General features: G+C 48.2%; 2 protein-coding genes across 2 annotated transcripts; both read right to left on the minus strand.

The window, feature by feature from the left end:
- Positions 1–10,508: 10,508 nt before the first annotated feature.
- On the minus strand, positions 10,509–11,607 carry LOC112879022. The gene has a single exon (XM_025943342.1). The coding sequence runs from the start codon at positions 11,427–11,429 to the stop codon at positions 10,686–10,688; it is 744 nt and encodes a 247-aa protein (XP_025799127.1). The 5' UTR covers positions 11,430–11,607; the 3' UTR covers positions 10,509–10,685.
- Positions 11,608–11,796: 189 nt separating this feature from the next.
- Positions 11,797–15,039, minus strand: LOC112879023 (proteasome subunit beta type-3). The gene is made up of 7 exons (XM_025943344.1): positions 14,894–15,039; positions 14,589–14,770; positions 14,361–14,468; positions 13,834–13,923; positions 12,761–12,845; positions 12,225–12,319; positions 11,797–12,045 (listed from the first exon to the last, which is right to left on the minus strand). The coding sequence occupies exons 1-7, from the start codon at positions 14,897–14,899 to the stop codon at positions 11,997–11,999; spliced, it is 615 nt and encodes a 204-aa protein (XP_025799129.1). The 5' UTR covers positions 14,900–15,039; the 3' UTR covers positions 11,797–11,996.
- Positions 15,040–15,631: the final 592 nt, after the last annotated feature.

The following is a 15,631-nucleotide window of genomic DNA, read 5'->3' on the forward strand; positions in this document are numbered from 1 at the left end:
GCACATGAAACACGCTTTGGACGATGGAAAAAAAAAAGGCTGTGTTACTTGTCGTTTTTATACGCGTGATGTGCAGTGTGCTATTCTTTTTTTGTTCTTTTGAACTAAAGTGTACTGTGCTATTGGCATTTCGTCGTCTCTTGCTTGCATCAACACCAAGCTATGCCTGTGAGCGTGTACTCGAGGGAGTGAGGGAGGCGCTTCGCGTATCTATCTTTGGTTGAATGGTTGTGCAATCTACCACGCATGCCAAGTTTAGACACCAGCGAGATATCCCTACTCGTGCAGTGGTAGATACTTGCCCAGTCAAGTTGTATCGAGGGTATCTAGCTGTCACCCTAATTTTTTGCTATAGATGGCGCCTCCTCTCTTCTTGCTACCAAGACGCACTCTTGTGCTGCAAGTTCACCCTGACCCAGGAAACGAAAGCAAAAGGCTGAAAAACCACCGGGCAGGAATGGTAAACTAAGCGCGAATGGAAGACCACGACCACCGGCAAAGGTAGGCAGCAAGCGCGATTCTTTTCCCCTCCCTTTCAGGCACGGCCGCATTAGTTACCGCCAACTAATCACCGCCCATTCTCCGTTCCGTCCTCCACCTTTCTTTTTTTACCTCGCCGCGCCCTCCTTTTTCCATCCTTTTCAGGGGATCGGAACTCCACCGAGAGAGAGAGAGAGGCCCCGAGTCTTTTGACGCGCCCCTTTGGCGTCCAGGCAAGCCGCGGTCGCGTTCGCTTGCGCTGCGTGGGTAAGCGCGCGAGGCCTTTTCCCGGTGGCTCGCGCGGGGCGGAGTCGCGGTCGCGGCGGCAGGCAACGTGCCTAAAAAGGCCCGGGGGAAAGAGGTGCGGTTGCTTTGCCGAAAAGGCCGCGGGGGACGGAGGACGGAGGCGCCCGCACGCCGCCTTTGCGAGGGAGGCGGAGGGCGGAGGCTAGCGCCTTGGCAGCGGCACGCCAGTCACCGGGGAGGAGAGATTGAGAGAAGGGGATCGCACGGATTCGCGGCGAGGAGTTGTTTTGCTAAAAAATGTACACCTTTTTTTGTGACAGCATGAACGATTCTCTGTTGATGAACAAGCGCTTCGGGACAAGATGGAGCTCTGCATTTTATGTACCTGTTTATTCGGATAGGGTTGCAGGATGTGCACAGCATCTTAGTCATATCATACAAAATGAGAGTAAACTTTTTTTTTGAACGGAAAAAATGAGAGTCAACTTTGCTGTTAATAAAATGATGTAAAGAGCACCGCGCTTGGACGACAGATTGAGAAAGGTGCGAGTTTGGAGGTGTTTGCTGATTAATTGGGCCAAGTTGGCCTTCATTCGGCCCACACACTGAGGAGCTAACAAGAACAAAGGGCAAAAGAACCACGGATCAGAGATGTGTTGGGCCGAATAAAAACACCAGAAAAACGGCCCAGAACGAACATGCCGGCGTGCGAACCCGCCACGAATTTGCAAAAGATCACGGCCGTTCAAAACTGAATCAAAATAATCATAAATCCCCACGGAGAATCTACCGAGAGCCAGAGATGTTTATAAATTTCCTCGGGCGCCGCCACATCCGCCTCCCCATCCCGCCAAGCCCTATTCTTCCCGCGGCACCCCTCCCCTCCAGATGAGTACCGACCGCCGCCTCCTCCTCCTCCTCCGCGGGCCGGCGGCCTCTCCCGCCCCCGCCGATGGCCGGGGCCCTCGCGGCCCGCATGGCCTCCGCTTCCCGGAGGCAGGCGCGGGGATGCCGCGCGCGTCTGTGGCCTGCTCCGCCACCAGCGGCGGTCGTTACATCTTCGGTAATGATCTGCGATCACCTTGCATCTGTGCTAATATAACTTCTCGTCCTCCTTAATTTGTTTGCTCGAATTTTTATGTGTTTTTCCCATGTCGGTTGAAAAACTGATCGTGCAATGTGTCGTCGGTAATCTAAGTTGTTGCTTTTTTCCTTTTGCGAATCGAATAAGCAATGCTCGTCTATGCTTGTGCTTGGATGCAAAGTTGGGATGATGAAGGCCTTGCTGGTTAACTAAGTGTAAACAAAATTTCCGATTCTATAGCTGGTGGAAGTTTATCGATCGAGATATGGCAGTGCCACAAGCGACGAGCGTTGAGCCTTTGAGTCGTGAATGAGAAGAATCAGAGGCACAATAGAAGATGTGAGCGTCGGCCTCTATTAAGAGATCACGACGGCTTCGTGTTAATATTGTTGGTGGCGCATAACAGGCGCATGTACACAATATATAGGAGGGTTGGCTGGTTTGGAAACTATCTAGGGAAGGAAGATTTACACGGTTACAATTATTCTATCTCTAATAACATCCTATGTTTCCTAACCAGCCATATCTCTTCTATATTTAGATACAACCATATTTGGTTAGTTACAACTTGTTTAACGCTCCCCCTTAATCTAAATCTTCTCCAGATTAAGATTGCCTTTGAATAATTCCAATTCCAATTGTCGCGCCGCTAGTGGTTTCGTAAAACCATCTGCCACCTGATCTCTTGTCGAAACATGTTCTATGTCAAGCAATCTTCTTGCAACTCTTTCACGCACAAAATGATAATCAACTTCGATATGTTTTGTACGTGCATGGAACACTGGATTTGCCGAAAGATATTTGGCTCCCATGTTGTCACACCATAGCTTCGCTTTTCTTGGTGCTTGAATTCCAATTTCTAACAATAAAGTTTGAATCCACATGATTTTTGTAGTTGCATTTGCCAATGCTTTGTACTCTGCTTCTGTGCTAGATCTTGACACAGTTGCTTGTTTTCTCGCATTCCAAGAGACAAGATTCGATCCCAGAAATATTGCAAAACCTCCTGTAGATCGCCTGTCATCAAGACTTCCAGCCCAATCTGCATCACTGGAACCACTCACCATGAGAGATGTCGTTTTACCAATGTTGAGCCCAAGTTTTGTTGTATGCTTTACATATCTCAAAATTCTTTTGACTGCAGCCCAATGAACCGTGGTAGGTTTGGCATACTTTATTAATAGAGAATGAATTATCAGGTCTTGTTAAGATCAAATATTGTAGCGCACCAACTACACTTCTGTATTGAGTAGCATCATTCGGACCAAGTAAATCTCCCTCATGAACCGATAGTTTTTCTAAGGTGAACATAGGAGTAGTGACTGGCTTGCAATCACTCATTCCAACTCTTTTTAATATATCCGAGGCATATTTTTCTTGTGTTAAGATCAGACCATCAGACACCTTATTTACTTCAATTCCAAGAAAGTAGTGCAGGTCGCCTAGATCTTTTAGAGCAAACTCTTTATTGAGATCACTAAGCAATGCTGAAGTTGCACTAGGTGTCGAACTGGCTATAATTATATCATCAACATAAACAAGCACATATATACTGATGTTACCTTTATTATAAAAGAATAGAGATGTATCTGCCTTTGATGATTTGAAACCAAGTCTTGTAGCTTCATGCTTAACCTCGAATACCACGCTCTTGGCGCTTGTTTAAGTCCATACAAAGCCTTGTCGAGTCTGCACACATAACCTGGCACAGACTTGTCCTCGTATCCAGGTGGCTGTTTCATATAAACTTCTTCTTCTAGTAGACCATGTAAAATGGCATTTTGTACATCTAATTGACGAAGACTCCAACCTCTTGACACAGCAACAGAAAGAATAAGTCGAATTGTTGATGCCTTGACCACAGGACTAAAAGTGTCTTCATACCTTTGCTTGAAACCTTTAGCAACAAGACAAGCCTTATATCTATCCAAACTTCCATCCGCTTTTCTTTTTATTTTGTAAACCCATTTGCAGTCAATAATATTAGTGCCTTTTCTTGGAGGTACAAGATGCCAGGTTTTATTTTTCATCAAAGCAGAGTATTCTAAATCCATAGCATTTTCCCAATTCTTATCTCCTAAAGCTTCATTTATATTTTGTGGTTCCCCTGATGATGTAAAAAACCCATATCGAATAGTGCCATCAGTATACACCTTTGGTTTGCGAATGCCGGCCTGTAACCGTGTCATGGGTCTTGATATCTCAGGTGCATTTGTCGCCGCAGCTGGGGATGCAGCTTCCTCAGGCACAGAAGATCCTGACGCTTGCCCATGCAGATCAGCAGTAGGATCAGCACCTGTTCTTGTGGGCGTAACCGACGTAGGGAAGCCAGGCGCTGAGTCCGACAAGGATCCTGTCAGCTGTACGATGGGCGAGGTTGTCTCCCCAGGTGGCGAGGTGGTAGGAGCACTTGTCTCCCCAGATGGCGAGATGGTAGGAGCACTGGTCGGAGGGGACGCAGGTGACGCTGCGGTTTCGGCGTCTGCAACCGAATCTGCATGGAATTCACCGCCGTCTCCTGCACACAATTCTTCACACGAATTATTAGAATTAAACATATGATCACTCATTAGTTCTCCCCCTTGATCATATGGTAGGGGCTGGAGATCAGCAGGAAGGAGGGATATTTCTTGACGAAGTCTAGCTCCTGCATTCGGATGAAGTTGAGAGAAAGAAAAAACATTCTCATCAAAAGTAACATCCTGAGATATATAGACACATCCTGTGGAAGGATCTAAGCACTTGAAACCTTTGTGCAAAGGGCTATAACCAAGAAACACACACTGTTTGGAGCGGAACTGAAACTTGTGGGTATTATATGGACGAAGATTAGGCCAGCATGCACAACTAAAGACTCTGAGAGATAAATAGTCTGATTTTTGTTGGAACAACCGTTTAAGAGGTGTTTCATAATTAATGACTCGACTGGGTGTCCGATTGATAAGATATGTGGCAGCAACAAAAGCATCTTCCTAATATTTAAGAGGAATAGATGCATGAGCAAGAAGAGCTAACCCACATCCCGTGATTCTGACGAGTGAGTTTCTCCGTGACTTGAACGCCGAGGAGAGGATTCGATGACGAACTTAAGGACGCCATTGCTTCAAGGATTGAATCTACTAGGCTCTGATTACCATGAGAAGAATCAGAGGCACAATAGAAGATGTAAACGTCGGCCTCTAATCAGAGATCACGACGGCTTCGTGTTAATAATGTTGATAGCGCATAACAGGCGCATGTACACAATGTATAGGAGAGTTGGCTGGTTTGGAAACTATCTAGGAAAGGAATTACAGCTGTTCTATCTCTAATAACATTCTATGTTTCCTAACCAGCCATATCTCTTCTATATTTAGATACAACCATATTTGGTTAGTTACAACTTGTTTAACAATTAAGTGTTCTGTGATACATAGTGGTTGGTTGGCTGTGTGTGTGGGAGAAGTCTGCACGACTTGCCCCTGTAGGTGACTGCTTTATCTGCAACTGCTCACTTAGATGCAGCAATATATTTCCAAGTCTGTGATCCTCCCTTGTGTAGCTCTTTCTGAAAATTTTGCTTCCGTGCTGCTTTTGTTGAGCAGAGGATGGTGATTGCATAGTTGCTAGCACTGATGGTGTAGGCACAAAGCTGAAGCTAGCTTTTGAAACCGGTATTCATGACCTGTTTAGAGCCTCGGTTTGGGCGGAGGAGGAGTGGAAAGTGAGGCTCGACGGCAAGGTCAAGTGGCGGCGCTAATGGCAGGGTGGTGGTGGTACTCGGACGCGTGTGAGCAGGGGCTCGGTGCAGCCCTTTTATAGGCACCCAGGGGGAGGAGGTGCTGAGCGCGAGCGGACCGGGAAAGCGCGTCCGGGACAAGACCGCGGCAAGGGCGTGGCGTCGCCGGCGCATCGTGGCTCGGCCGTCGGGAATCGACGGCCCCGTGGCACGCGCGCGTCGGGTATGGGTGGATTCGAGGCAGGGGAGGGTGATTTGGCCGCGGGCCTGTCGGGACGCTGTCCTTTGGCGGCTTGCGGCAGGCAGGCATCGCCGGCCAGGTGGCCGGCGGCCGCTGCCCCTCGATGGGACAAAATAGAGGGGAGGAAGAGAGAGGAAAAAAGAGAAGGGCCGGAATTCAAATTAAATTTTCTTAAAATTTTGAACAGAAATTTGAAAAACTTTGAACATAAAAGTTGCTGGGAATTTGAAAATCTACAACTTTTATTTTAGCTTAAAGTTCATTTAAGCCACAGTTTAAAGTTATTTTAAATTCAAGACTATTAGAATTTGAATTACTAGTCATTTCTTGTGTTAAATTTTGAATTTGCAAATGGTGTTTGCAGTATACTTTGTAAGGTAGTGTATTTTTATGCTATATTTTTTTTATGACAAGTTGAGCATGTATGGTTATAAAAAAAAGAAATCTCACATACACATGGATATGCACACACATAATTAGATGCTTTGTTTCAATAATTCTGGGTTATTATGCATGATGCTATATTTAGATTTCTTGCTTAGAATTTTAAACACCTAAAGTGTTACAGGTATGTCCTCCACACACGACCAGATCTGGCCTTTGTGGTTGGATTTGCGAGTCATTTTGTGGAGAGGCCGACTGAATAATATATGAAGGCGGTGAATCGCATGCTCCGCTACGTCAACGGCACGCTCGACTATGGTCTGCGCTATGAGAAGTCGACCAAAACAACTCGGTTGGCTGGCTACAGCGACAGCGTCCAAGCCGGCGACATCGACAACCATAAGAGCACCAGTGGTAACCTCTTCTACATGGGAAGTGCCTGTTGAGTTGGCAATCACTCAAGCAACAAGTGGTGGCTCTGTCATCATGTGAGGTAGAGTAAGTTGCAGTTACCGCGGTAGCAACTCAAGCGGTCTGGCTCACGCGACTACTCGGTGAACTTATGGAAGGAAGGCCGACTGTGTGGAGCTCATGTTGGATAGCAAGTCGGCACTGGCGCTGAGCAAGAATCCCGTCTTCCACGAGCAAAGCAAGCATATCAAGTTGAGGTACCACTTCATTTGCGACTGCATTGAGAAAGGATTCATCGACGCCGACTACATCAATACCAAGGATCAACTCGCTGACATCCTGACGAAGACACTCAGGTGAGTAAAGTTTCAGGAGCTGCGATCCAGGTGCACACAAGGCTTAGGAGGAGAATTATTGGGGTTTTAACCGTTGTTTAGGCAGTATGTAGACTAAATCAAACTAGTCCGTCGGTAGCAGCACACTGCATTTACTGCTTGCATGCAGCCCGGGCATCAAGGCTCTTTTGCTTGTAACTTGCGTCTGGTCTTATAGCCACTTTATTGTAACTTGTCCTCTTGGGACATCTAGTTAAATCAAAGCTCACAGCAACAACCGGGATCTAGTCGGAGCTCTAGTGCAAACAACCTCAAAGGTATGAGTGTGTTCATCCCCTCCCAGCCTAGGCAAACCACTCGGTTGTGCTTGAGAAACCACTCGGTAGGAGGTGGATTTCCAACACAATGGTGGTGTAAAACAAACGACTAGCCCACGTTACTGGTGGTGGATTTACTGAACATATCCCTAGAGTACTTCCCTCTGGACTCGGTGTGAAGATTATTACGGCATCATGGGAAGTGCCACCTGTCTTCAAGTGGCTTCAACAGGTAAGGCTATCTCCAGCGATATCCCCTAAATCTCATCCTCTATATCCATCCTCCATATCAACTTCATTCTCTATACCAAATTTAACTCCAACAACATCCTCTATTTCCATCCTCTATACCCCACAATCTCAATTTTAATTCCTTTCTTCCAACTGCTCTTTCCCCAGCTGCAACCGCACACCGTTGCCGTCCCTCTCCAGCGCCGCCCGCGCGAGCCGGCGCCCGCCTCCCGCGCCCCGCCGCCCCTGCTCCCGCCGCCCCCGCCACTGCAACCGCCGCTCCCCCGCCCCCGCCCCTGCTCCCGCCGCTCCGCCGCCCCCGCCCCGCCCCGCCCCACCGCTTCGCGCCCGTCCGCGCCCGTCCGCGCCCCGCCGCTCCGCGCCCCGCCCCGCCCTGCCCTCCCCTCCGCTCCGCCCCGCCCCGCCCTCCCCGCCGCGCCGCTCCGCCCCGCCCCGCCCTCCCCTCCGCTCCGCCCCGCCGCGCCGCTCCGCCCCGCCCCGCCGCTCCCCTCCGCTCCGCCCCGCCGCGCCGCTCCCCTCCGCTCCGCCCCGCCGCGCCGCTCCCCTCCGCTCCGCCCCGCCCCGCCGCTCCCCGCCGCCCCGCCGCGCCGCTCCCCGCCGCCCCGCCGCGCCGCTCCCCTCCGCCCCGCCGCGCCGCTCCCCTCCGCTCCGCCCCGCCGCGCCGCTCCGCCCCGCCCCGCCGCTCCCCTCCGCCCCGCCGCGCCGCTCCCCTCCGCTCCGCCGCCCCTGCTCCCGCCGCCCGTCCGCCCCTCCCGCGCGGAAACCGGTGAAGATGCGGGTGTCAACGACCGGGATGGAGGAGGCTTCATCTGTGCGGGACGGAGAGGTGGCGCTCCATTTTATCGGACGGTATAGGGGATACCGATGGAGCGCTACCGGATGCTACAGTATCCGCTAAAATAGGGAACAGGCCGTTTTAGAGGACGCCGGTGGAGATAGCCTAAGAGCTGATGATCCACGAGCTTGATCTATGATGTTTCAGCATCTGCCCGCACTGGACACTCTGGCCCCCTAGGTCTACAAGTCTTCGTAGGTTGGAAACATTGATGATGCAGAAATGTGGCGAACATTCAATATGGGCATTGGAATGGTTCTCGTGGTAAGCGCAGAGTCAGCAGACAGAATTATCCAAGAGACACATGGATCAAATCCCGCTTATCGCATTGGAGAGGTGATCCATGGCAAGCGAGTTCACTATGTCTGAGCTTTTAAGCCTTCATAGATTGTGGCAGCTTGAGATTTGCACTGTTAGCTAGTCAGCTGGGCGAAAGTGGCCCATTTTCTGTGACGATATAATCTTTATGGGGGTAAAGTTCTGGAGTGATAGTAGTTGTCCTCTTATTTTCCCACTGGTAAAGTAGTGTTGATGACCAAATGAGTAATGTTTAATGGTTTCCACTGATTGTTCTTTTGGACATGGTGCTATCGTCCAGAGACGAGCGCTAGTGAGAATGCTCAGATCAGATGTCCATCCGGAATGTTCTTGGAGAACATCAGTTTTGTTTTCTAGTAAATTTAGAGAACTACACTTGTGCTGAACCTACATTTTTTAATCAATTGCCAGTAACATTGATGTCAAAAACCTGAGGCTATTTTCCCTTAAAAAGTCTTGCTTGGATCCAAGTGTAATAATACTCGGTGACTTCACCTTTAATTTCTTCTTCAAATTCTAACTGATAGTAATTTTAGAATGGTTTAAAGCAAAGTAAAAAAATCATTTAGATTTCCCATTAAACAAAGTTCACCCGATGTTGGCCTATTAGATTGGGTTGACAAATTACGCATTTGATGTAAACAATACCGGACAGATCAAATCCACGTCAAGTTTTACTAGTATCTTTTCGTGAACGTGTCACCGTGTACTTAGTTATTATTTCCCGTCAAGCAGCAGCATCTTCTTTGTCTCCGGAACAAGTACACTCGCGTCACCTTGATCTGATCAGATAAGCTAACAAAGAATTCCGTCGCTCGCGAGGACGTCAAGCCGGATCTACCATGATGACCTCCAGGATCCCCATGGCTTGGCTTCTGCCGGGTTTATTATTGGCTTATTTCGCTGCGGCGCCGTTTCAAGGAGTTGGTTTCTTGCAAGCATGGGAGAGCGAGGGAGATGATCGTCTTCATCCAAGCAGCTTAAACTACATAGCTTCCCGGACAGAAATGTCAAGGAGAGCACTTCTCTTTTGTGGATGATCTCATCGCTGCCATCAGGTAGTAGACATGAATTTATAGCCGTAGTCCCCAATAATCCTTCCAGTTGCAAGTCGAACCAGTACTATATACTATAGGCATACGTGCGTCTGGTCTCCAAGTGACAATCCAGACGTATATGTTTGTGTAATACTGCTAGTTTGCTTGTGTAATTCAGAATAAGTTCCTGTGTACTACTACATGCTTAGCCATAAATGTCCATGCGTCGTTTTCGATCCCAAGGGCATGCATTTTCTTATGTCGTCTTCAGGCAACAACGTAAGCAAACTGAGCAGCCACCTGGGGTTCTCGCTTCTCGCGGTGGAATTTGTTCACCTGGATTTAAGTACTCGTCCGTTTTAAAATGTATTTCGTTTTGGATTTTCTAGGTTCATAGATTTTAATATGCATCTATACGTATATTATATCTAAATGCATAGCAAATTCTATAAATCTAGAAAAACCAAAACGAACTACATTTTGGAACGGATGGAGTATCTAATCAGCATGGACGCTCGTATATTTTTGGCGGATTAATTTTTGAAATTGTAGGCGATAAGTTTGCCAACGGCTTGACGTATATAATAATTTTGTCAATTTCAAGATATATCTATCCAATCTTGAGGTGCTCTTAAGAGGCATGGATCAAGAGGAAACATAGAGAACCATGCTGACAAGATTGTATAGTTTCTTCGGAGAAAAAAAATAAATAAATCGAAGCATCGATTCGCTATAGTTTCTCTTAGAACTCATCAACGGCTGTCTAGCTAGCTATCCCTGCCGTGAATCGCAAGCAGTCGGTAGCACGTACTTGCACTGTACTAGGATACTAAATTGGCACATCAAGAAATAGACCAAATCTAAAACAAACTTGATGAGGCACTAATCAGTGCACTTTACAGTGATCAAAACGTTTCATATTCCAAGTTATGTACAAGGAAGGCGGTGAAAAGAAGATGAAATGGCAGAGCTAGCAAGAAAAAAAATTCTATACGCATATACCAGTACCCTCAGGGTAGGCAGAGCCTCACAGCTTCAGTGTCAAATCAAGCTTAGGCAGCTCTTCCTGTCCGCCCCCTGGGCTGTCAACGTACCCGCCAGTCAACCGCCGATCGCCGGCGGCCACCGCCGCCGGTGGAGGCCGGCCGCTCGGCGGGCGCATCCACTCCAGCGCCGGCGCAGCTGCAGCCTGCCGCCGCATGAAGGCGCCGTGGACGGCGAACGGCGCGTGCGCGTGGTGGGCGAGCACGAGCTGGTCCGCGTCGGCGCGGTGCCTGGCCAGCGTGCGCTCGCGCTTGTGCGCGTTCTGGTGCCCGCCGAGCGCCTGCGAGCTGTAGAACTGGCGCCGGCAGTAGTGGCACGCGAACAGCTGCGGCGGCTCGTCGGGCTCGGCCACCGCCACCGCCACCGACCGCGCCACGTCTGGCAGGACGACCACGGGCATCTCCGCCGCGGCGCGCACGGTGTTCGGGCGGGCGCCTGCCGTGCTGACCATCCCCGCCAGGAGGTTGAGCTCGACCGGCGCGGCGCTGGCCCCGCCGCCGCTGTGACCACGGTGACCATTGCCGCCGCCGCCGCCGTTTAGGTTTAGCCAGGTCCGTCCTCTCTCCTTGGCAACCTCTGCCTCCATAAGGTGCAGCGCTGCTTGCAGGGCGCTTTGAATGCCACAAGAAGCCCTTGGCTGTCTTGTATTTGTGAGAGGACGAGAAGTGATATGAAGCAATAATATGAGCATGATTGTGTAAGGCGACAGGGACGTACTACACATCATTTAGGCAGGGTTGCTTGTTTCTTGGCACGCTTTGCTTCCAGTGGGCACAAATGTATCAGCCGGCTGATGCAACAAAGATTGCCGTTCGTGTGGGGAGATTTCTTTACCTTTTCCATGCCGACGTCCAGAGATGAGGCAAGCAATTGGTACTACGGATCAGGACATGGTGTCACGTGATTGGTGCATATCACCAGTTGAATAGGCCGGTATACATCTGAGTGCCATGTGCGTGTGCGTGTGCGTGTGGATGTGAACAGGCCAGGAAAAGAAACGGGTGAAACTATCATTACAAGACACAGCCCGTGCGCTAAGGATGTCGCTGTTAACTGGTCAACCAAGCATGTTAGTAACGAAGTTTCACAGCTCATGATGCAACTCTAAACTGCGGGTTTGAAAATAGAAGCAGATGTCTGAAGCATAGAGAGGCGAACAAGCAACTGCCTGAATCTGTCATGCTATGTTCTTTGAGAAGGAAACATCCACACGGGTTTTCTGAATTCTGTACGCTGTAGTACAGGGCGAGGCGAATGAAGAGACAATCTCCTATGCGGCTACACGGCAGAGGACTCAGTCCATCCTTCCCTTCACCACCCTCTCCTGCACTTCAGTGGGTGTGCTGCAACAAGGAGAACCAAGTTTCAAAATGGAAAAATAAAGCCCTCATAACAGCATGGGGAGTAACCGAGTAAGCATATTCATCTAAGCTTGTTTGGTGAAGATCAGAACATTTTCATCTTAATGATAATGTACATGTACGTAGAGTAGCCAAGAGTTTGAAAGATGCGGGGAACTTACACAATCAGAACATAACCTCCCCAGCCAGCGAGGCAATCGCGATCAACTGAAGCCATCAATGCTTGTGAGACTGTCTCAAACAGTTCTTCAGGTTCCTTTACCAAATAAAAAAGGAGATAGTACTGTCAAGGCACAGTGATAAGGAAACACAACAGTCTAGGGGAGCCAGATCGATCGAAGTATTACTAGAGAAGAAAGCAAATCTTTATGGGACGGACACAAGTGATGGTACACGTTCCAGTGTGAAGACAAAGCAACAACTCCATTGGTGCAGATTTAATGATGATAATTGGTATCTCAGGGTCAGATACAAGTTCGGACCAATCTAATTAATGAAACGTGCAAACATCTTCATAGAAACAGTAGAATCCACAAACTAGATTACCATTACCAATGAGGCTAGGTAAAAGATGAGCTATCAAAAAGGATCGTATAATAGACAATTGAACTTGTTTACAAACTAAAAGAATTACTAAAAGTAGACAGAACTTGCACTCAAAGATTATGCACAAAGTTTATCAGGTAAAGACACTAACCATGTTTGGCTTATACATGGACTCACAAGCACCATAAAGTGACTCTGAAGAAGTACCAGATACCACAAAATCTTTTGCAAGTTCCCTGCACAAAGGAAACACTTTGATAAGATAGTACAAACAATAATGTCCAGATGGGAAGCCAGCATAGGATCTACAATTCTACATGAAAAAAACAGGGAGGCATAAATATTATTGTTACCAACAGGCCTAACATGAACAGATGCAATTGAGAAGAGTACAGTTAGGAACGGGAAATGGATCCATTCTATATACTAGTAAGTAGTAATACGTTTTTCGGGTGTTCCTGGCAAACCAGAAAGTCACTTAGTACAATAGGACAATAAACATGTGTTTTTAACCTTTCTACATCTCATTTTGGTTCCGGGAACCGCATAGTTGGACATGTTGGATGAGTCAAAAGTGTAGAGATTCTTTACTCAAATACACGCACAAAGGAAATAGATGTGATACAGGCAGTTTGTTAACATAAGTAGTGTAAGCACGAAGGAAATATATGTGACACTGGCAGTATGTTAACAAAATATAGTGTTCGCACAAGAGAGATATTGTCAGTATGTTAACAAAAATATAGTGTACAGTTCAGATTAACCAGAAGTTTGAAGGAATGAGCTTTGTTAACAAAAAGATATGGGCCGTGGAGGCGTATATGTTAAATAAACAGTGTACAGTAGTTCAAATCAATCGGAAATTTGGAGAAACTGGGCCTATGTCAGTTGACGGGAGGTGTGGGGGTGAATATGTTAACTAAAATATAATGTACACTAGTTCAAACCAATCGGAGATTTGGAGAAATTGAACCTATCTCAGTTGGCAGGAGGAACTAAAGTATAATGTATAGTTCATCCATCAGAAATTTGGAGAAACTGAGCCTATCTCAGTTGCTGAGAGATGTGGGTGTAAACAGTACCATCGAAGGGTGTTTATTTTCTTCTTAAGGCAAAATCAAGAATTACCTAGTTCCTCCTAAAAAAGAACAGGAAACTAAATACAAGAAAACAACAGAAGTGTGTAAAGATAATGAAAAAAGTAGAAGAATAGTTGATACATACTTGGCACCAATGCAGTCCATGGTACATATAAATGGCTCATTGTTGTCTCCTAGGCCAGCAATAACTGGTTGACAGAAGTACGGCCCAAACCTGCATATCATGAAGCACATCCATTAGAGGTCTACAAAGTTTAGCACAAAAGGATCTGTCAAGTGACAAAACAGAAGATGAATCTACAAAAATATCTGAAACATTCACGCCAGTCAAAGATAGGTTGGGTCAGAGATGATAGCCAGACTCAACAATTGCACAAATGCTTCAGCATAACCGAGAAACAGAGCTTGGCCTACAGACCAGAGAGAAACATTTAGCTGCCAGCCTTCTAAAGCACCAATGGTTCTCAATTTCCTTATGTGGAGACATTAACATTACTTCACAGTTTTCGCAAAAAAAAACATTACTTCACAGTCCACGGTTAGTTTACCCGTCATTTATTAAACCCAATTTACCCTAGATCATTCCAATGGATGGAATAGCAATTGTACCATGCCTACAACTGAATCTATCAAAAGATTGTCGGTTCTCACCTTTTCTCATAGAGGAGGGCCGAAACAAGGCTCGCAAAGGTCTCCGGCTTCATGTCCCTCTCCTCCCTCAGCTGGTACAGCTTGTGCCTGAACACCAGCCGCTGATACCTGCACACAGCACGACACAGCAACACGCATCAAACCCAAACCCTAAACCAAGCACGCCCCACCCCCCGCACCCGAATCGAGGCGCCCAAACCAAACCAATCGAGAATCCGAGAGACCCACAGCGTCTGGGCGTCGGTGGCGAGCCCCGAGAGGCCGATGTAGAGCTTGTCGTGGACCTTGAACACCCTCTGGAAGTCGGTCGCGATCGTCTGCAGCTGCACGCCGAGCCGGCGGTCGCTGGCGATCGCGAAGCAGTTCTTCCCCACCATCGCCACCACGGCGCTCCCGTTGTACTCGAAGATCTGGGGAGCGAGCAACCGAGCGAAACCGCCCAATGAGACGTGGGCATCGGTAGAAAGCTAGGGTTTCGGAGCACGGGAGCAGGAGGCGGAGGTTGGGACATTAGGGCTCCGGAGGGCACTCACCGACATGGCTGGCGGCGATGGGGTCAGCGGCGGTGACGGCGGCGGCGACGGCGAGAAGGGAGAAGGCGGCGAGTTCGGTGATTCACGCCGGCGAGAGAAAAAATAAAAGGAAGAGTGCGGAGTGGGCTTCTGGGCTCCGGGCTTTGTGTAGTTGGGTGCTGTGCCTATACGGGTCCCACTAGTCAGCCTAAGTAAGGTGGGGATTGAGACAATACAATCACGGGCCGAACAGTCAGCCCAGATACATCATCCAAATAAAGAGCTAACAGCCCAACGCCTCTTTGAAAGAAGGCTCGTCATATATCCTTACTGGGCCAAATGGGGTTAGGCAGTCATAATTTGGGCCTACAAAGGCTCCTGATGTGCGGAGCCCATCAGCGAAGAACTCTACAGCCCGCTCCTCGGCTTATTATCCTTTCTCTCTCCAAAAAAAAAACAAAGAAATCCGCCTCCTCCTGCGGATCTTGATGACAGCCTTGGTAATCATGACCCGTGACAGTACAAGTTGAAGTCGAAGCACGACGAGGGCAAAAGTAGTTTGATTGTAACAGTTTACCCAACACGTGGTAGCACCAAATGTGACAATCATGTGACATCGTACGTCATCATTGTGCCATTAGTGCCCGTCAGCTCATCTTCCAGGTGCTACCTGGGTGATGAGAACAAAAAAAAGAAAAAAGAAAAAACAATGCCTTGTCCTGGTCGTGGCAAGGCAAGCCGAGGCCTGCAATCCTGAGA

The sequence above is a fragment of the Panicum hallii genome, chromosome 1, assembly GCF_002211085.1.
Source record: "Panicum hallii strain FIL2 chromosome 1, PHallii_v3.1, whole genome shotgun sequence".
In the NCBI taxonomy this organism is placed as follows: Eukaryota; Viridiplantae; Streptophyta; class Magnoliopsida; order Poales; family Poaceae; genus Panicum; species Panicum hallii.

Bases quoted from the DNA above. Each gene is read 5' to 3' on its own strand.
- LOC112879022 (XM_025943342.1), bottom strand. From the start codon at position 11,429: ATGATGTGTAGTACGTCCCTGTCGCCTTACACAATCATGCTCATATTA.
- LOC112879023 (XM_025943344.1), bottom strand. The intron at 12,846-13,833 runs GTATGTATCAAC...TCCTTTGTGCAG, and splicing joins ATGGACTGCATTGGTGCCAA to GGAACTTGCAAAAGATTTTG. The intron at 12,320-12,760 runs GTTAGTGTCTTT...TATTTGGTAAAG, and splicing joins CCATGTATAAGCCAAACATG to GAACCTGAAGAACTGTTTGA.